This window comes from Pisolithus orientalis (assembly GCF_024613125.1).
Source record: "Pisolithus orientalis strain OTSU chromosome Unknown F5J12scaffold_4, whole genome shotgun sequence".
In the NCBI taxonomy this organism is placed as follows: domain Eukaryota; kingdom Fungi; phylum Basidiomycota; class Agaricomycetes; order Boletales; family Pisolithaceae; genus Pisolithus; species Pisolithus orientalis.
The window spans coordinates 1,222,833-1,242,887 of NW_026260785.1; the positions used below are offsets into that span (position 1 = coordinate 1,222,833).

General features: G+C 50.0%; 5 protein-coding genes across 5 annotated transcripts; 2 read left to right on the forward strand and 3 right to left on the reverse strand.

Moving 5' to 3' along the window:
• Window positions 1-244: 244 nt before the first annotated feature.
• Window positions 245-7,259, forward strand: F5J12DRAFT_715150 (uncharacterized protein; the record flags this gene model as incomplete). The annotated part of the gene is made up of 16 exons (XM_051740933.1): window positions 245-451; window positions 498-2,897; window positions 2,962-3,700; window positions 3,751-3,863; window positions 3,926-4,030; window positions 4,080-4,250; window positions 4,300-4,575; window positions 4,628-4,714; window positions 4,767-4,879; window positions 4,925-4,998; window positions 5,040-5,352; window positions 5,403-6,075; window positions 6,126-6,263; window positions 6,299-6,469; window positions 6,522-7,055; window positions 7,104-7,259. 16 exons carry the CDS (start codon window positions 245-247, stop codon window positions 7,257-7,259), a joined length of 6,270 nt encoding a protein of 2,089 aa, XP_051603753.1.
• F5J12DRAFT_391730 (ribosomal protein L24e-domain-containing protein) lies at window positions 7,258-8,314 on the reverse strand. Its single transcript, XM_051739196.1, has 6 exons — window positions 8,161-8,314; window positions 8,062-8,113; window positions 7,994-8,011; window positions 7,869-7,941; window positions 7,679-7,815; window positions 7,258-7,625 (listed from the first exon to the last, which is right to left on the reverse strand). The coding sequence occupies exons 1-6, from the start codon at window positions 8,210-8,212 to the stop codon at window positions 7,424-7,426; spliced, it is 534 nt and encodes a 177-aa protein (XP_051603754.1). The 5' UTR covers window positions 8,213-8,314; the 3' UTR covers window positions 7,258-7,423.
• Window positions 8,315-8,556: 242 nt separating this feature from the next.
• Window positions 8,557-10,495, reverse strand: F5J12DRAFT_903643 (L-lysine 6-monooxygenase (NADPH-requiring)-domain-containing protein; the record flags this gene model as incomplete). Its single annotated transcript, XM_051748431.1, has 7 exons — window positions 8,557-8,972; window positions 9,031-9,303; window positions 9,346-9,453; window positions 9,507-9,851; window positions 9,902-10,188; window positions 10,244-10,344; window positions 10,400-10,495. 7 exons carry the CDS (start codon window positions 10,493-10,495, stop codon window positions 8,557-8,559), a joined length of 1,626 nt encoding a protein of 541 aa, XP_051603755.1.
• Window positions 10,496-11,253: 758 nt separating this feature from the next.
• Window positions 11,254-19,469, forward strand: F5J12DRAFT_807189 (uncharacterized protein). The gene is given in 17 exon segments (XM_051744651.1): window positions 11,254-12,402; window positions 12,455-12,671; window positions 12,728-12,859; window positions 12,911-13,158; window positions 13,219-13,271; window positions 13,325-13,718; window positions 13,738-13,952; window positions 14,062-14,565; window positions 14,622-15,231; window positions 15,281-15,568; window positions 15,621-16,256; window positions 16,310-17,083; window positions 17,135-17,377; window positions 17,429-18,417; window positions 18,476-19,070; window positions 19,122-19,202; window positions 19,262-19,469. 17 exon segments carry the CDS (start codon window positions 11,425-11,427, stop codon window positions 19,403-19,405), a joined length of 7,101 nt encoding a protein of 2,366 aa, XP_051603756.1. The 5' UTR covers window positions 11,254-11,424; the 3' UTR covers window positions 19,406-19,469.
• Window positions 19,470-19,471: 2 nt separating this feature from the next.
• Window positions 19,472-19,966, reverse strand: F5J12DRAFT_714205 (cytidine deaminase-like protein; the record flags this gene model as incomplete). The annotated part of the gene is made up of 1 exon (XM_051740877.1): window positions 19,472-19,966. The coding sequence occupies one exon, from the start codon at window positions 19,964-19,966 to the stop codon at window positions 19,472-19,474; it is 495 nt and encodes a 164-aa protein (XP_051603757.1).
• Window positions 19,967-20,055: the final 89 nt, after the last annotated feature.

The window sequence follows — 20,055 nt, forward strand, 5'->3', positions numbered from 1 at the left end:
ATTTTATAAGTATTGGTCTGTTGAATGGTTACTTGGCCTCCAGTTACTGCTGTGCAAAGTTCTGAGTGGAGTTTATATAAGCGAACAACAGGGGCTTTAGTTGCCGATTTTAGCCGCGCTGAGGTGGTCTACGGTCAGGTCAAAAGCCCCTGCCACCACACCGCCAACCTGTCTGGGTGATTGGTGTGACACTGCTGCTCTGCAGCACTCAGTTTAGCAGTGACTTTCATACTTCTAGACTACCATGTCTACGTGGTATTCATCTTGGTTTTCTGGTTTTCCGGCATTTGATTTCGGGGTTCCTGCCTCCATTCAGCGGCGGTTTTTCTCTTTTGTGCTCAGGAAAACTCTCGGTCGGTTCCTCAAGCCTGGGCAACTTGATCTCCATCAGATTGATTCGCAGCTGGGATCTGGAGCAGTGCATGTGACTGACCTCGAGCTAGACGAGCAGGTACGACTTCGCCTCAGATCCCGTCCACGTTAACACAAACTTGCAGGCTATCAACGATTTGCTCGTAGGACTCCCGTTTCGCCTTCACGATGGCTTTATATCCGGGGTCACCGTTCACGTCCCATTCCCAAATCCGCTCACCTCCAATGTTGGGCTGCATGTTCGGTCACTTCGCCTTACCCTCCTCGTGACGGAGCAACACACTTCTCCTCCAGCTCCGCCATATTCGTCCAATACAGGTCTTTCGGAATCTGTTTTATCGGTAGCAGAGTCTTTTGTCCACCGCGAGCTTTCACCAAGGGAAGAGGCGACATTGCGCGAATCATTGCAACCCAAGCCTATTCCTCAGCTTGAGGCCGAAGAAATCGAGAATGTCCCTGGAGGTTTCGACCCTTCCTCAGCTCAGCATCAGGGCGGTGAAGTGGAGAGGGACATGGATGGCACCGTACGCGCGGACGGCGAGCCTGCTGGGGTGCCGGTTTTTGCGACCTTCATCGAACACCTGCTCTCGCGCTTCTCGTTTTCGGCTCTCGATACGAAGGTTACGATTGTTCATGTTGGACAATCTAGCTTTACCCTTACCATCCCGGAGGTCCGATATCATTCCGAGGGCGTTGCTGGTGCACCACATCCTCCTGCAGCCGAAAGCTCGCCGTCATCGGCTGGCTATAAAGCACGTGCTGAACGCTGTGGACAAGTTCGTACGATAACCGTCTCAGGATTGTCGGTCAGGTCACGTAATCTTCGGCCACACGTCGACTCTCCAACGATCTCACCAGTGTCTGTATCTTACAACTCCCCGAAGAGTAACCAGGGACATTTTGGTGATGCTCTATCACGCAAGTCATCTTCCTCCTCTCTGGATGATGACACGCAAATGATGATGTCGCAATCCATTGCTATGCTACCACCTCGACCCCCATCTTCCGCTAGTTCTATATCGAGTGACATGTACCAAAGTGTCATGTCAACTGGCACTCGGGCAGCCACTGAATGTCAACAGTCAATAGAACCCGCTACTCCTCTTGGTTATCGCGGAACACGTCCGCAACCCCAGAACTTGACTATTCAGGCCCTGTCACAAGAGACAGATGCTGACCTCGTTCTGTCACTTGGTACTCAACCCATAACAATCCAGTTAAGTGCAACCCTTTCAACCCACAGTCATGTGGACAAAGCTTGTAGTAGAGATCAGGCGCGCTCGGCCACTCCTGATGAAGCCCGTCACCCAATCCACGAGCCACCTGAGACTCTTTGCTTGACCGTCTCAGCTGGCACGATGGCGTGTGCTATCCGTGCTTGTCATCTTCGGATGCTTATGGACTTGGTGAACGCGTGTGGATCAGACTCATCGCCTCCAACGTCCGATATCGAACACATTTCCCGCCCCTCGAAAATTGTAGCATTTGGATTGAGTGCAAGTATCAATATCTGGGGAATTGTAGTAATCTTGCTTTCCGAGCCTTGCGATGCACAGGCCGACACGCTCTCGCCTTATTTCGAGCACCCGTTCATCCCACCACGCCTATGTTGTGCCTACGTGCGACTCCTTCAAGAAAATATTACCGGACACTTTCACTTACCCCATCCTTCTGCATCATCTCCTAGCACCCCTCTAGCTGCCACGCCCGACAACAAGAGTCCAACTGCAAGCATTAGGGCCTCAATCTCGGATGTGTCGTTACTCGCATTTCATGCTGTTTCCACTGCCGGAGATGCACAGGTTGCTGCGCCTATATTGATTACTGACCGCTACCTTGCCACTCTGGAGAGGGCAACCCACTACCGCCCGTCCTTTAATTCCGACAAACCGCCTTCCATCCATCTTCCATTGTTCGATGTCGTAGATTGGACTCAGGAAAAGCATAACGGGAATTCTATGAGGTTATCAACTTGGCGTACGAAACCTGGAAATAGGTCTGGGAGGATCCGCAGCCCCACCCATAAAATTTGCGACCTACCTTCATCCCCGAATCCCTTTGTGGATACCCCCTTACAAACATCTGACGAAGAGAGACTTCACTCTGCGATCCAAGTTACTGGCTGTTTGTCAACCTCTGAAGCTTCTAGCCTCCACGTGAGAGTGGCGCCGCTCCATTGTTTCTTGGATCTTGGAATGATTTTGGACGGAGGCTTGTTGTTGAACTTTGTCAATGAGGTGATGTCGTCTACTATGTTTCAATCCAAGAGCGAGAGAGGCCCCTCTGCTGAGGCAAGAAAGTCGACTCCTTTGGATCATGATTTCAGTGACAAGGATGTCCATGATGAATATGTCCGTAGCAAGCCCGCCTCCACATCATCACAACAAAGAGAGATGGAGAGAAGGCGTCTCGAAAAATTTGTCTTCGATGATCTCAACTTAAGGATGGATTATGGTGTCAATTTAACGGAGTTCAGAGGCTCCAGGAAATCCGTGGACCAGCCGGCACATTCTGCAAGACGGAAGGTAAGTTGTGTACTTTGAGGCGTTTATCCTTCACTACTCACTGGTGATCATCTATTACCCGAAGGCTTCAAGTGCACCTGGCCTGAGTCTCAACCTCTCGTGCCCAATGATCAGGGTGGAGGTTCGATGCCTCTCCCCTGCGGGCCAACTTCCTCGTTCAGGCTGCCTTCTTATTGACATACATGACATATTGGCGTCCAACAACCCAGTGTCTTCAAAACCGTCAATCCGGTTTTCCGAAGGTTTACAGTCACTCCCACGGACTACTATTGATCACGGTTGGCAGAATGCCATATGCTCCGTGCAACTACAAGAGGTTCTTATTGCGTACGCGCCAGTTGGCGCTACTCTAGCCAAGACCTTGATAGTATTGGGATATATGCCGGCGAGCGCTGGAGATTTACACACGAATACGCTCTTGGCCACAGATGCCTGCGTGGATGTAATTCCGGTGTGCCTCTTGCTCTCAAGGGCAAACATCTCGAGCCGCGAGGGTGGAACCTATCCAAGCCGCCCATCCTTAACCGTCGATATCCCGTTGATCGATGTGATGCTCGAAAAGGAGTCCCTTGACGGTCTTCAGTATTGGGTGGACGACGTTGCTCAGTTATTTGACCACTGTATGTCAGGTGCCGATAGTGCTAAGGAGGCGATCGTCAGTCAGAGCCCGAGCCTCATCGGAAGCCGCTTCTTCGCAAGATCGCGTCACGGTTGTAGTCGTCGAAGTAGTGAAGATGACTCTACCGGCGATAGACCGCATACGGTCAGTGGTGAGATTGTCGTGAGAGTGAATGTAACCGAAGGTAACAAAGATGATGGTGGCATTGTCCTCTTGCTTACTATGCCCTTGTAGCCCTTCTTCGAATTTTGTTACCTCGCTGCGACCAGAGCTCGCGCAATTCGCGACCATTTGACATACAGGCATCTGATATCGATGCACTGATTGAAATGAAGCCTGACGGGAAGGTTTGTCTTTATTCAGAATGCTTTGTACATTCGGCATTTTTGCTAAGTCATCGATTCGGTAGGATCAGACCGTTATCACGACTAGCATTATGGACTTGCGCGTTGCGGATACAACTAGCGCCGGAAATTATGTGCCTTTGGTGGTTCTTGCAGCGCCTCGTACCTTAGTGAGTCGGGTGTCCAGCCTCTACGTTAGCAAAATTTACGTTGTACTAGTCTACCGTTCCCAAGCCAATGATCAAGATTCGCGTCACATCTCTGGTGGCTCCAGAAACTAGCGCCAAAGAATCCAAGATCAAATTATTGCTCTGTGCAGTTGCTTGCCATGTACCGCCTAACCCATGTTTCACTGCCGATCTAGCCGCTTTGGCAAAGGCTCCTCCGGGGGTCAGTGGACTCATTGACTTTGAGACTTGCGGCCACTCACAATTTACAGGTTTTTGAATCAGTGGTTCCTTCTGAGCGAACTGTGTTTAGCATGACGGTAATTGACGTTTCGGTTCGGTTGCAAGCTCCCGAATATCCTGGTGCACTTGTCGTGCACATCGGAGAAGCTGACTTTTTGACCGAGCTAATTGGCAATTCTTTGGAGACTGGCTTCAAGCTGGGCATTTCATCCCTACATCTTTTCGTAATCGACAATATCGAAGACGAATCCGAAACTTCCAAGTCGCCTCGCAAGCCAGCCGGGCTCGGCCCTAGGATGTGGAAGGTAAGTCATCAGCAATGGTTTGTATGTTCGTGCAGTCATCATATCCCCACAGGACTTGGGGTTCGCATTAGTCGCTGACGTATCAAATTGTCACTTGTCTCTGCGCCGCAGTAACCCCGGGCTACCTGCTGACACAAACGTTGGTGTAGTTCCTCCACCTTGTCGGTTCACCTTGATGATAAATCTCGTAGGTGACGATCGATCGCATTGAGCTTCGGATATACCTCTGCGCAGACACTCTGGGTGCATTCACGGGATTTCTCAGTCACCTGCTGCCAAATGGAAAGGACGCTGAGATTGACAGGTACGTTGCTCTGGGAGCAGTGACGAGTGACTAACCACTTTGTAGGCCTTCTGACATTGTATCGCAAATTCCAGGAACGCTTTCCATGAATGACAACCATCGATTGACAGGTAGGAAAAGTCCGCATTTGAAGGACGTTAAAAGCTCAGCTGCTGCAAAGCTTCACTCGACGAAAACGCTTTTAGGCGTGTTCCCGAAGTTGGGAGTACTGCAGACATGATCAGCGACGATCTCCCCGCAAATCTTGATTACCTGGACGCGTCATTTGGTGCCGCTGCGGGCCTTCGCGAATTAAGGGACGACGACCTAGAGGAGTTCAATACCGAAGAGCAAAGTGGTCGTACCACCCCTGTGCCAGGTGAAACCGGTGTCGTTTCGAACGTAGGAGGGGAAACGGTTCGAATTTTCAAGAAGTTCAATTTCACGGAACATTACTTTGACACTGTCACTCCCGACGGCTCGGAAAATGCCAGGTATTGAAACTCAAGAGCTGACCTGAAGATGCGCTAATCTTGTATCTCAGCCATTTGAGCACCACCTTACAGGTGCGAGTGCATGATGCAGATGTTACGCTCTCTTTGCATGATGGCTATGATTGGCCTCGCACGCGCAAGATAATCGAAAAGGAAATCAAGGAAATGCGTAAGAAACTGGCGCGGATCCGTCAGCTTGTTGCGGCAGGGCAGGCTCAAGAACCGATAGAAGAGGAAACATGCGCAATGCTATTTAACTCTATTCACATCGGACTTGAACAGGATCTGGAGAATATGGATCCCGATACTCTCCTTGCCGCAATCGATCACGAATTAGACGAAGTCGCCGAAACTGGAACAGAAGGCTCGTGGCAGTCGTTGCACCCAGCCTCACCAGGAAAGCCAGGAGTTCCCCTTAAGAAAGTGCATGGAAAGCACCTCTTGAGATCCAAGGGGCCCTCAATTGAAATCCGCCTTTCCGGAATGAACGTAGAAGTGGACAGATATCGCCCTGGAGGGACCTTAGTTTCACGCACGCTAATCCTGGTCAAGGATGCAGAGATTCTCGATCATATCAAGACGTCGACTTGGAAGAAATTCCTTACAGCTCTACGGGCGGATTCGCGAGGGAATATAAGAGAAACTGGCTCCAATATGGCTCGGATTGAACTGCTAACCGTGCGCCCTTCACCATACCATGCAACAGAGGAAGCGCGACTTCGGGTATCTGTGTTTTCTAATTGTTTGTCGTACGATTATTGACAGATACCTAGGCGAAGCTTCTACCTTTGCGATTGTACGTGGACCAGGATGCACTCGATTTCTTCAAGAAATTCTTTGCCTTTAAGGACCCCGAAAGCCCTGCTACGCCCGATGGAAACCAGCAGCAACGAAGAAACATACTTCCGTACGTGAAAATCTTACTACCTTCCGCCGGAAGGGCTAGCTGACCTGGTTTCTAGAACATGCTGAGGTCTTTCCTGTGGACATTAAACTTGACTACAAGCCACGGCGTGTGGATTACCGAGCGTTACGCGAAGGAAGGACGATAGAGCTGATGAACTTTTTCCATTTCGATGGTGCGGAAATGACTCTGAGACACCTGACTTTGCATGGGGTGTGTGTCGGACTACTACGAATTTGCTTTCGGCTGACCTATTGATGACTAGATTACTGGATGGGCACGTTTCTTCGATACCCTGAATGACCTATGGACTCCAGACGTCAAAGCTACTCAACTTGTCGATGTCATCTCTGGTGTGGCTCCGATCCGCTCCGTAGTAAATGTGGGGTCGGGTGTCGCCGACCTCGTTCTCCTACCAATTGCCCAATACAAGAAAGATGGACGTATACTGCGTGGGATACAGAAGGGTACTAGAGCCTTCGTTCAATCCACAGCGATGGAAACTATCAAGCTGGGTGCACGACTTGCTACGGGTACACAAGTCATTTTGGAGGAAACCGAGAACGTGCTTGGTGGTCACTTCAGGAATCCCGTCACCGCCGAAACTCTACAAATACCATACGAAAGCGACATTACGGAGGACGATCAAGAAGACCTCATCAGTAGATACGCAGCGCAGCCCTCTGGAGTAGCTGAAGGTGTCCAGTCGGCGTACCGTAGCCTGCGAAAGGGAGTACATTCAGCAGCACAAACGATTTTGGCAGTACCTATGGAAGTATACGAACGCTCCGGAAACGAGGTCAGTAAGCAACGTTCCCTTGAGAGATGTCGCTAACGTTACCTCAAGGGGGCCATCCGTGCTGTCGTACGAGCGGTTCCCATCGCGGTGCTGAAGCCGATGATCGGTGCCACTGAAGCTGTCAGCAAGACTTTGTTGGGTTTGCATAACACATTGGATCCGGATGTCCGACATGAGAATGAAGCCAAGTACAAGCACCGTTAATTAGTCGCATTCACATTGTACTATAGCCATATATTCACAGGCATGCATGTTGTAGGTACCATGAAGATACATTCCAGCTGACATACAGTCGTTCTCCTGTTGACCCCCATGAACCATGTAAACGACAGACAAATAACAGTGGAAACTATGATAGACGGATGAGTTCAGTCGACATCCATTTGCATCGATCGGCCTTCCCCTTGTATAAGAGAATTCTTGCCCTTGACAGGTACTTTGATTTTTTCCAGCGCTCCTGCTGTCCGTGTAGTCTCCACAGCCACGGGTTCCACGAGCTTGACCGACGCGACAGCCTTTGAAGCCTTCTTTGCACGATATGCACGTTTCTTTTCCCGGGCGACAGCCATCCTAACAAAGTAATGTTGAGCGGACTTAGCCTTTGATGATGCGACAAGACTAACCTCTGCCTCCAAAATGCGTGTTCCCTGCGCTTTTTGATATCTTCAACGCGTTTCATTGCCTTGATAGTAGTTTGTACAAGTTCTCTGTCGTAACGAACTGGAACGTTTCTGCGTTTCTCGAAGTCAATGGTCGAGTCCTAGAAATCAATGTACCAAGCCGGCTCAGAGACACGGAGGATGACCTGCTCACGATAGTCATCTCCTTGCCGTGGGCCTTGCGGAAAGCTTTCGTCCACCTCACTTTACGAGGATTGCGCTTCATTCTAAATCCATCATCAATAAGCCAGAAGAAGCAGACCATGAGGTGCCACTAACTTGAAATTTTTGTGGCATCTGACAATCCCGTTAACGAGATGGCTCCTGGTGCCACGAATCCGACTCACTTGGAAGTGCAAAACCGAAATACTTTGGCATCGTTACGGACAAAAGCAGACCCTGTTCCGAGTTTAGTAGCCTCCTTTTGGCTCGATGAATCCGTTTACCATGCCCTGGGTAGACGTTTGTCGAGCAGAAATAGCATTTTTCGATGCGCATTGCTATGCCTTGGGCGCGATAGGCAGAAGAGACCGTGGGAAAACTACCCTTGATGCTAGTAGCGTATGCAAAAATTACCTTAAGTGGAACGGGGAACAATGGCAGGCGTGTTGAACGTCTCCACAAATGATGTGGTGAGTGACAGTCGGTCCCATCCCGCGTTTTAAACGTTTATTGTGGACAACTGGAAGAACAACCCACCTACGCACGCGTTTTTCGTTGCGACTCATCATACCACAGTATGTCCCAACAGGGTGTCATGACTATCGAATATCGATCAATCTACACGCCACTACTGACGATTGTCCCTTTTCTTCAGCGCAACTTCGGCACCCCACAAACCTTCATAGAGCTCTTGGAGCCGCGAGTCCCACATCGTTGAGATCGGCACATATGTCATCTACGATCTCTCCTGCCCGCACACCAGCAACGCTCAAAAGGGTATCACTCAGCCCGTGAGTTTCCTCTGCAACCCCTTGCACATAAATTCGAGCCTCGAGGCACTCGTTTGGATCCTGAGATTTTGGAAGGAGCCTATACGCCCGTGAGATATGCACCGTTTTCTGCCTCTTCGGAAAGTGGTCCTCCACCGAGCTCTGGGGGGTTATTGGCGTACTAGGCCCTGTGGTTGTGGTGCCTCCACCAGAGTTACCTTCGTCATCGGCAATGTGATCGACCGACTCGGACGTCAACAACTCTCCCGCCATTCCACGTTCCTCGGGACCCGTCTCCACATCCAGCCGAACATCTTCTTGTGTTCCTGGGTCCAGATCGAAGTATTTGCCAATGTTGGACTGACGCCAGAAGCTGTAGCCAACGCTTCCTCTCATAGCCAGTTGCGCATATGACAGCGTCATACACTTTCTGGTAAACTTGGTGGGTGAGAGTGTGTTGCACTGTCACGGAAATTGGTCCTGGTCGCTCATTTCCGCTCGCCCGACGTCCCTCAAGGTTGTGGACGTCTGCAGACAGGATCTCGGAATAAGGTAGAATATTGATTCTTGGGATTTTTTCCGGCACGAGGGATCCGGTACGCTTGTAGATCCCATCGTCTAGTTTCTGTTCATAAAGTATTTCGTACAACTGTGCCTCTGTGAGCTGTTTTCTCGTCCGAAATCAAAACTAATCCATACCCTGTTCCAGCGTCTGGTGATTAACTACACCATAATTCGTGTTCGCGTACTCCTTGCGTATGCGATGCCTGCCAGAAGAACTCCGCAGGCCAAAAACAATGTCGGTATCTAAAACTAAGGTCAGTTATGAATGTTGACTCTCTTCTCTTGTATCAGCACACCATCTGGGTTGAAGATTTCGTTCGAAAATGGGGAGTCATCACTGGGCTTGAGAGACCCTTTTCGAATGATCATATCGAGTGTGTGGTTGTCTTCGCTTGTATGGGTGACTGACTGTAACCGGGAATGAAGCTCCAATATTACTTCCGCTGCGGATTGACCAGAACCAATAACAGCTATACGGAACGGCCGTCCCAAAAAGTTTTCACCTTGCAGCGATTTCAGTAACACTTCCACAGACATCAAGTATGTCGAACTGTGGATGATACGCCCCATTAATTGGTCCTGGATGCTCTCCAAAGGTTTGGGTATCCGGGGTTCGCCGCCCGGTGAGATAATGAGGTTCTCTTAAGCGGAAATGTAAGAATGATTTCGCAGGCTAATATATCTTCCTTACTGGTCAACCGTACGACACGTTTTCCGGTCGACAAGACCGTGCTCTGTATTTCGATTGTTTTGGTATCTTTCTTGCAGACACCAACCACGTTCTCGCCATAGACAACCGTGACACCTTTACCTTGTACGAAACGTGCCGCCCAGGCCAGGTAGTCCGAATATTCCTTGCGCGTTGGAAAGTTACTACCACGGTTGATGAAGTCTAAAAGGCGGTTCTGCGAATGTAGGTATGATACAAAAGTGATCTCGCTTTGTGGAGACCGGAGGGTAGCCAGATCCTTCAGGAAGCTGATTGCTCTTCGATAAGGGATAGATTCGGGATGGAACTTAATCACAGGCGCACCTTATCTGCATGCGAGCGCCGGGTAACAGCATACCTGGATGCCACCCAAACCCTTCTTGCCTTTCGATAAACAGAACTTTCGAAAGGGGAACCGCAAGGGACTTCACGCTCCAGTGAACCAATGAGCTGGAACGCCAATCGGTAGATGGTACTCACTCGACCTGCCCTCTCCACGAAAACCCCAGCGACCGCAAGATTGGCTGGCCCAAATCCCAGTCCAATGACATCGTATATGGTTTCTTGGGTAGGCATAACAAATTGCACTGAGCAGGGGTGTAAAGTCGAAATAGGCCAGGTATGTGACTTGAACGTCAATATGACCACCTCAAGCACAGAGCAATCGGGGACATACTGATAAATTCCTCTCAAAATCTTTTGCTATTGAGACGCGTGTGTGCAATAATATCCGCTAGAGATGGGTATCCGATAATTAATTTGATACGTACTTCGGCGAACGTGTATTAAGGCATATGTAGAGGTGGAGGTTGCCGCCTTCACTGGGGACCAAGACGGATGGCTTACAGTTGCGAAAATCTTATCTGATAGATTGGTGTAACCCGACTGGCTGACGGTCGGTCCCAAAAAGGGAGAATTGCTGACAGGTCGGGTGAATAATTTGTCATCACTTTCCAGATTTGCTGGCGACATCCTAATTTGGTAATTTCGGTCCCAGACGTTTTTTTCGGCCTTGATCACCTCGGTCAGCTTCGGAAGTCTCGAGCTTTAGCATGCGGCAACTGACTGTCACCTGGTTACACGACCCTTCATGCCAAAGGCCGTTTCGCACGGCAGGCACCCCGTTCACCCGCGATTACGCAAGCACTTAGTCTACTCCATAATACCCACCAGTTAATTTCCCAGAATAAACTGACTTACACTTCATAACCGCCGGTACTGTAGCTAGAAGTTTATACGGAGGTGCAGAGGTGCGGAGTACAGAGCTGAGGCACAAAACTTGATATTCGCGAGTGACCAAAAAACGTGTATGAATTTTGGGCTGCAATGACCTTGTGAACAGGGTGTTATAACCGTTGAATCATCTCCAGAGAAGTGACCAAATACAGCCCTAGACTTAACCACTAACCATTAAAAGGCCTAGCGACCCGTTGTGTTGTCAATACCCCAGGCCTGTTGTATCACCTCAACGTAGATCTTATCTTCTGCACCGTTCGCCTCCGTATATGAATGACCCAGCCAGTCAGGCATGTCCGAGCATCCTCGACGGGTATAGACGCGTGGAGCTTCCGGATCTGTCCAACACCCGTACTCATCCACAAAGTGGAATCCGGGAGACCGTCGTACCTCTTGATACTTCATCCTTTCCCCAAGGTGCCAACCTTGACGCATTTGCACTGGTGGCCTATGCGTATATCCTTGGGTTGTACTGCGGTGTCACGGATGTTCTCGTCGGGTTGTTCACGCCTCCAGATCCGAACGTATTCCCGTTTCGCCTACGATGGGACGATCAAATAACGTGGGCTACTGCGATCCGCTTGGCACTTGCTGCAGTTGATGGTAACCATGATCTGCATATTCCCCCGCATTTACTACAACAGACTATGGAATTTAAAGAAGGAGAAAGTCCATTTATTGCCTTTTTTTCCAGGTCATACGATGAAAATCAGCAAACGGTAACGAAGACACCTCTCTTATTCTGTCAGTTAAAAGAAGGCCAGTTGTCGTTGTTGTACGCCTATGATCGCATGCACGATTCGGTAGCGACAACTTTGCTTCGTCAAGTAGTGTCTCTAATGGTTCAAGCTGCCACTGCCGAGACGAGGCACATGGCAGTGCCTTTCACTTTGACAGGCAACCTCTCTTCGACTTTGGAGGCCCTCCCACCAGAGTCCAAGGCTTCTTATTATTCCCACATACCGCCGGTTCGCATTGTGACGGACGTGATTCTCCCGCATGTCAATTCTACTCCTAGTGCTACTGCTGTGTGCTGGTATCCTCGATTGGGTCGGCCTGGGGGAAACGTTCCAGACTGCCAGCCTCTGACTTATAGGGATCTTCACCGCGGTGGGAATCGCTTCGCACGTTTCCTCCTACAACTGGGTCTTTCGCCAGAGGACAGGGTGGCGGTTTGTATGAACCGTAACCCGATGTTTCATGTTGTGTTGTTTGGCATTCTACGTGCTGGCGGCTGTTACGTTCCTGTCAGTAGAAGTTGTAACGGAGAAAGAGTAGTATTGACGAACCCGTCTTCAGATCGACCCAGAACTGCCAAGGGAACGAGGACTCTATATTGCTCAAGACTCGGGCGCTAAATTCGCGATCGTCTCATCAACCCTGGCCGGTGCCTTCGGTGATGTTAAGTCTGTCGACGTCGATAGCCCATCGGTTCAAGAGATTCTTCTCGGCATAAGTGACGCGGACGTGGATCCACCCTCTGCCCATAACCTTTCTTATATGTTGTATACCTCAGGTGTGTACTGTGATGAACATTGGATCGCTTGTTTTCGCATATCAGATTGTCTCTAGGAACAACGGGTAATCCAAAGGGCTGTCTATTGACCCACGAGGGACTTTCGGAAGCGATCCTCGCCCTGAGCTTTTTCGCCGCTGACGTGCGGATGGAAGACATTCGAAATGGAAGATACCTTGCTGTCGCTTGTGCGCACGTTCTCTTCGTTCTTTTCCGTGCGATAAGTTGAAACGACACAGCTGTGGCTTTCGATGTTCACCTTGCCGAGATCTTCATACCTCTGTCACTGGGCATGACCATAGTTGGCGCTCCGCGTTCTGAATTGTTGGAGAACTTGACGGAACACATTAACTATCTTGATATTTCCCATGTCGGCCTCGTCCCGAGCCTTATAGATGCAACGATGTCTACCGTTAAACGAGACGAAGCGGAGAATGCAATGAAGTTGAGGTATATTGCTAGCGGTGGCGAAAAGATCAGTGATTCGGTAGGTATCTACGCTTTCGTGACCCTTCTCTCGCGTTGACTTTCGACACTTCTTTGGCAGATTCTTGACAAATGGGGAGAGCATCCCAAGGTCAGGTTAGCTAACTTCTATGGGTAAGTAGGTGAAGGTCACTTTTCTGAGCATGAGCGAGACTGATCTCCATAAGACCAAGTGAGGTGACTATCGGCTGTTCTGCACGATTTGTGGATAGCAGCACACCGACAGGCAACATCGGACGGCCTTTTGCGAACGTTTCGTCGTATGTCGTTGACAAAGACTTGAACATTCTCCCACGAGGGGCAGTGGGAGAGCTTGTTGTCGCTGGGCCGCTCGTCGGGCGTGGATACCACCGTTTGCCAGACCTCACTGCAAAGTCCTTCATGGAATGGCCGCGCGCGGGCTCGTGGGCCTACCGTACTGGTGATCTCGTGCGGATGTTGCCGGATGGAACGCTAGATATCATAGGAAGGATCGATGCACAAATCAAATTACGTGGGGTACGAATTGAAACAGCAGGCATTGCAGCCGTACTGCGCCAGGCCGCTCAAAACTGGTCTGGGGTTGCTACTAGATGCTGAGACAATCCTCACTTCACATCCATCGATTGCAAGCGGCAACACCGCGCAGCTGGTTAGTTTTGTTGCATGGGATTATCAAGTGCCCATTACAACCCGTCGCACTGTCAAGCCTTATGTCATATCTTTCCCAGAGGGCTTGCTGGAGGCACTACGTGCTGGTTGTGAGAAGGAGCTGGCGAGCTATATGCGCCCTGCTCATATCATACCACTCAGCTGGTTCCCACTTAACCCCAATGGAAAGGCAGACAGCAAAGCGCTAGCGCAGATATTCGAAAGAGACGAGATTCGACACGCTTATCGCCCTTGGGCATTCTACACTTACGAGCACTGCCGATCACTTGCCTGCACCTGGAATCGTGGAGAAGCTAGTTTCTCTGTTATCGGGACGATTAAAGATACATCCCAGTCTTTTCGACATACACGCGAACCTCTTCGGTTATGGCATGGACTCCTTGTCCCTGGCACAATTTGCTTCCGATCTTAAAAGAATGTTTGATGCTTCAGTCTCAGTGGCCGATATTATGCGGAACCCTTCCATCGCCGGGACGTCCGCACTAATCAAATCAACTTCTCTGAATGCTGCCCGAAGTTTCGGGTACATCAAAAGGTTTTCCGAGGACTGGCTTCCATTGATCGAGAAGGTTATTCCACCGTCCCGAGTTGAACGCGTCCTGCCTCCGTTGCCCATTCAGGAAGGCGTTCTATACCATTCTGACTCAGTTCCAACGTCGTGCGTGCAACATGTCATCATGAAGATATCTGATGCGGTGCCAAATTCTCGACTCCGGGATGCCTGGGAAGCAACCATGCACAAGTTAGAAATTTTGAGGTTAGTATCATCTTTGCAGGAGACTAAGGAGGGCAGCCCTTACCCCATGTCATCAGGACAGTGTTCTTCTTTGGTAGTCAGCTTGTCCAGGTTGTCTTGCGGCCTGACGAGTGTATACTCCCGTGGTCGGAGAAGCCCCCTTCAGTAGATGACGACGATACCTTTTGCACGATATTCCTTGCCGATGAAGCCTCATCTCTAGCTGAGGACATAAACCGATCGTCCGAAGCCTTACCGTTGTTTCGTTTGACTGCGTACCTTCAACAAGACAATCGAAGGTTGGTGCTAAGCATCCATCATTCCCTGTTTGACGGTATATCGTTACCGGTGATGTTGAAGTTTGTGGAAGACAAGGTCATTCACAGGTCTTCTAAGTTCGTCTGCAGCTTGGACGAATTGCTAGAAATCATGCATCATTCTGAAACTTCCACTGCTCGTGATTTTTGGACTGGGTGGTTTAAGAGTTTCGAGTGGTCCACCTATCAGCTGAAGGAGATTCATCCATCCGCTCGGCCACAACGGAAGGAAGTCCCCATCGCGAAGTCACTTTCTACTATCCAGGAGCTTGTCACCTCGCACAAGGTTACCTTACAAGCGGTGCTGACGTATGCGTTCGCTATCCTCTTGTCCCAACATGTCCAGTACCGAGACGATATTGTCTTCGGTGTACGTAATCTCACCTGTCATCGCTCGATGATTCTTACGAACTGCACAGGTCATTCGATCGGGGAGGTTACTTCCAGTTGACGGAATAGAAAGCGCTCCGTACCCCACGTTGACTGTGCTCCCAACTCGGATTCGCCTCAGTTCAGAAAACTGTCTTCGACGTATTCAGGAAGACATATCAGCAGCAGTAGCCTTTGAACATGTCCCTCTTTCCAAGGTCCAGAATTGGATTAGACCCGGATATTCATTGATCGACACTCTGTTCGCCGTCACCGTGAAGGACGAAACAAATTTCAAAGCATGGCATGTATTACACAGCGATCTGTTACGACCAGACGTGAGCTGGGCCGACTGCTATTGTACAAGATGCGTTCTGACGAATCGTACAGTTTCCGCTATCAGTCGAAGTCTTGCTCGATGGAAAGAAGGATGCTCTGGTCATACGAGCAGCGTACTACGAGTGCAACAACCTTCCATCGGCGGTTGAACGTATACTCGCCAAGTTCGAAACTGCTCTTCTCGACATTCTCGAGCACGGCTTTACTACTTCGCTTCCGGTTGCAATCCAAGGAGACCCGAAGAGATACACAGAACCTGCACACTGGGTTACTAAGGACCCTGTCCAGGAGGAGGATGTTAATGGTACTCTGGACCTGCAGCCACTCAACATGGCAGTATCCGAATTCCTACGAGTCTCACCAGAGCATTTACTGCCTACTACATCACTTATCTCCGCAGGCCTGGACTCGATTAGGGCTGTTGGTCTATCCAGGTTCCTACGACAACGTGGCTACACCGTGACTGCAGCCGACATATTGAGACGCCCCACACTGCGGCAACTTAGTGTCTTCGCAGATCCCTCCCGTAGTGTACAGCACGAGACGGGTGACGGCAGCAAGGAATTTCTCCACCGAGAGCTGGAGAGGCTCCAGGAATATGTTGATCCACCCGCTTACAAATTGTGTGTAGAAGACGAGGTCTCCTTGTTTCCCACAACTGAACTTCAGGCGGGAATGTTGTCCCAGGCACGTATTGTCGTATCTACTCTGGACGTCGCCGTAGTGCTGACAATCTATAGACTCTCGCCACATCAGGTCAACTGTACTTCCATACGTTTGTGATGACCCTAGAACCGCAAATAGATTTGGGTCGCCTGCGGACTGCATGGAACCACGTGGTACAAAATCTTAGTATTCTTCGTACCACATTTCATTACCTGTCCAGTGCGAAGACCTGGATACAGGCTTGTCACACTGCCGCATCATGTGATTGGGCGGTATGCAACAATCCGGCCGCAGAGTCCCTACAGGATAGTATCATAACGCTTGTAGAAAATTTGAAGGCGACCGATGATTCCGCGTTTACCGTGCCTCCAGTGTACCTTCGCCTAATCCAAGGGGAGGATGGAACACATCTCGTTTTGCTGATGCATCATGCGCTGTATGATGGTCTATCAGTTACCAATCTCTTGGAGGTTGTCGAGCAGGTGTACCTGACACAGTCTGTTCCGGTCTCTGTGCAGTTTTTTGATCTGCTACCTCGCATCTTGCTGGAGCAGCATCTCGCGAATGCATATTGGGTGCAAAGGCTGCGTCACTATCGCCCAGTTCGTTTGCCTACCTGTGTACTCCAGAGATCTTCTGAGGCGGTCGTTTCGTCTCGAGTGGTGTCTTTCAGTCGACAGAAGACACAACAGGTCTTATCTGATGCTGGCGCCACCTTGCAATGCGTTGGACAGGCTGTGTGGGCAAAATTCGTGGCCAAATTATCATCATCGCGGGATATCGTCTTTGGTCACGTAGTGTCAGGGCGCTCCTTTGATGGTGCCGAAGATGTCATAGGACCTATGCTGGTACGTGTATATACTTTGGCGGCGAAGATCGGAGGCATAATGATCCCTCAGACTACAGTACCTTTTCGCGTGGAGTTCGTTGCCGGGATGAGCAACCAAGATCTTATTCGACAGATCCACCAAAATAATGTGGACGCACTTTCACGGCAGCATGTATCACTTCGTGTCATTCGGGCGGATATGGGTTTCGAAAACCTGTTCCAAAGCCTGTTTCTCTTCCAGCCAAATTTTTCGCTCCATCACAACAAGATCTGGAAGATGCATGCCTCTGAAGAGTTCGGTGCACATGTTCAGGTACTCTCTGCCTACCTTCCCGAGTCGCGCTAAACTAATTGGTTGCTCCAGTATCCTTTAAATGTGGAGTTTTATGAACTGGAAGACGGTCTGTCGGTTAAAATGGCTTGCCTTCAAACCGTCATGGATCGCCAGAAGATCGACACCGCAATGGAGGAACTGCAAGAGATGTTGAACGAGATGATAAACCATCCAGAGCATATGGCCATCTGTGATAGTGACATAACCACTGCCGTTCACGAGGACGTCAGTGATGTCATGCCTACCGGGTTGTCTTCCCCCATTTCACCCGAATTTGCGAGTATTCTGTCCTCTATTACCGGATGCCCAATGGAGGATTTCGATCCCTCTCTGTCCCTCACAGCCATTGGGATCGACTCGATAACTGCTATAGCCCTTGGCGCGAAGTGCAGAGAGGTCGGTCTGAGAGTAACAGTGGCCGATATAGTCTCTAGCAAGTGCATCGGAGACCTTGTTTCCAAGAGTAGAACTGCTTTGGCAACGGCTGAGATGGATACGACTGTCGATGGCACTAGGCCCACAGAGGTCTCCCCGGAAGAATATGCGATGGTGGTCAACAGATTCCCAGTCGCAATACAGCCGCGGATTGCCTCGGTTACCCACGCGACGGAAGGCATGAAATGGCTTATAGGGGCGTGGCAGAACAGTGGCCACAGTCGGTTCCAACACGTTTTCGCGTATGAGGTCAAACCTACTGTCGCCTCCCAGGACGTTTGCAAGGGGTGGGAAGCCTTGGTCACATACCACCCGATTCTCCGATCAACGTTCGCCTGCACGCCAGGAGGTACGGAGCCTCGAATAGTGACGTTCTCTGAAGACATAAAGATACCTTTAGAAGAGGAGAGAGTAGAAGAGATGGCTGACAGTGACCTGCAATCGCACATCGAGAACAGGATGAGAGGGATTGTCTCGTCACCAATGGCACCGACCGCCCCCCAGACAAGGGGGATCCTCGTTTTGTCCGACCACGGCACTTACTTGCTCCTCCTGGATGCATCACTTCCAATACGATGCTTTCAGTCTTTCACTCCTGCTGAATGATTTGACTTTATTATGTCAAGGCCACGCGCCCACAAGTATCTCTGATATGACTGCGTTTCTACGCTCTTTCAACGCATCGGCGAGCTGTCTTTCTGAGCAAAAGGCCTATTGGAAATCCGCAATACCCTCATTGGTCATTCCGAGTTACTTTCCCTCTCTGGTCACCCAGGAAAATCATAAATCATCACAAAGGACGATTGTAACCGCAAGAGCGGCTGTCGCGGGGGCGAAAGTGTTGGAACGTAAAGCCCAAGCCCTTGACTTAACATTGAGCGCTATCCTCTTGGCGTGTTGGGCAACTGTGCAATCCATCTATACTTCCCGCAAACCAGTCATCTTTGGACTCTGGCATGCAGGCCGCACAGGCTCGGTCCAAGGGGTGGAAAAACTTGCCTTCCCGTGTATGAACGTCTTACCAGTGTGTGTCGACCCTCTGGATGACTTGGTACAAGGCGCACGTTGCTTGCAGGAAGACCTTCACCGACGAACAGCCATCGTTCAGCAAACCAGACTTGAAGACGTTGACACTTGGGTGACTCAAGGAAGACGATTTCCATTAACAAACGTCTTCGTCAATGTCTTCAGGACGTCCCAGGGGCCTACGGATAATGAGGTCTTTAGAGCCGTTCAGGTAAGTTTTTGTGTTTGGTTAGAATGGGAAGAATGAACTCACCTTGATTAGGTGGATTACAGTGTGCCGGAAGCGGTGGCCCTGGCCGACGAATCAGTCATCGAAGAGCTACCCATAGCACAGCTAATCAAGGTTTGTCCCATACTATTACATGGTGGTCCTTGTTGGAAATTGATGTGTTCTGTTCCAAGGACGACCTAATGATTGACATTGTAATCGACGAGAAGCTGGACGCTATAACAATGTCTGTCGAGAGTGCACCTGCACTTCTGGATAATGATCATGCTATGGAAGTAATCAAGACATGGTCGGCGACGGTGGAGAGACTTCTGTAATTAGAGTGAATAACACGCAATCAAAATGTATGAACATGTACCGACAATAAAGTTGAGAGTCTGTTACTATGTTGATATATGCCTTCTCCGTGCTGCAGCAAGACATTCGGTTTGCATGTCATGCAACCAAACAATCTCGATGCCAGCTTCCTGTAATTTTCTCGCTCCTTCGCACTTGACGAAGTCATCGGGTTCTCCGACTCCGATGATGCATCGCTTGACCTTGGCTTGTATCAAGGCATCGGCACAAGGGGGGAGACCTGATGTTCTGACGGTGCAAGGTTCCAAGGTAGTATAGACATCGGCCAGCGCAAGGAGAGCGTCAACAGTGGGAGTGGGAAAGAGTGATGGGAAGAGGGAGGCTATGTTCGATGTTGAGAGATGTCGGACCTTGGCCAGGGCATTGGCTTCGGCATGTGTATTACCAGGTAGTTCACGAGAATACCCAGTGGATAGAACGACGGGATCCTGGTCGGGAAAACGAACGACGAGCACACAGCCAACACAGAAAGCAGTCTGCACTGGTTCACATTTACTTGCTTCTTTCAAAGCCTGCAACATGAACTCTGCATCAAGTTCGGCGGCCATCGTCATCGTCTGGTAAGGCGCTATGCTAGTAGTTCTACTGTAAATCAATAATCAATAATAGT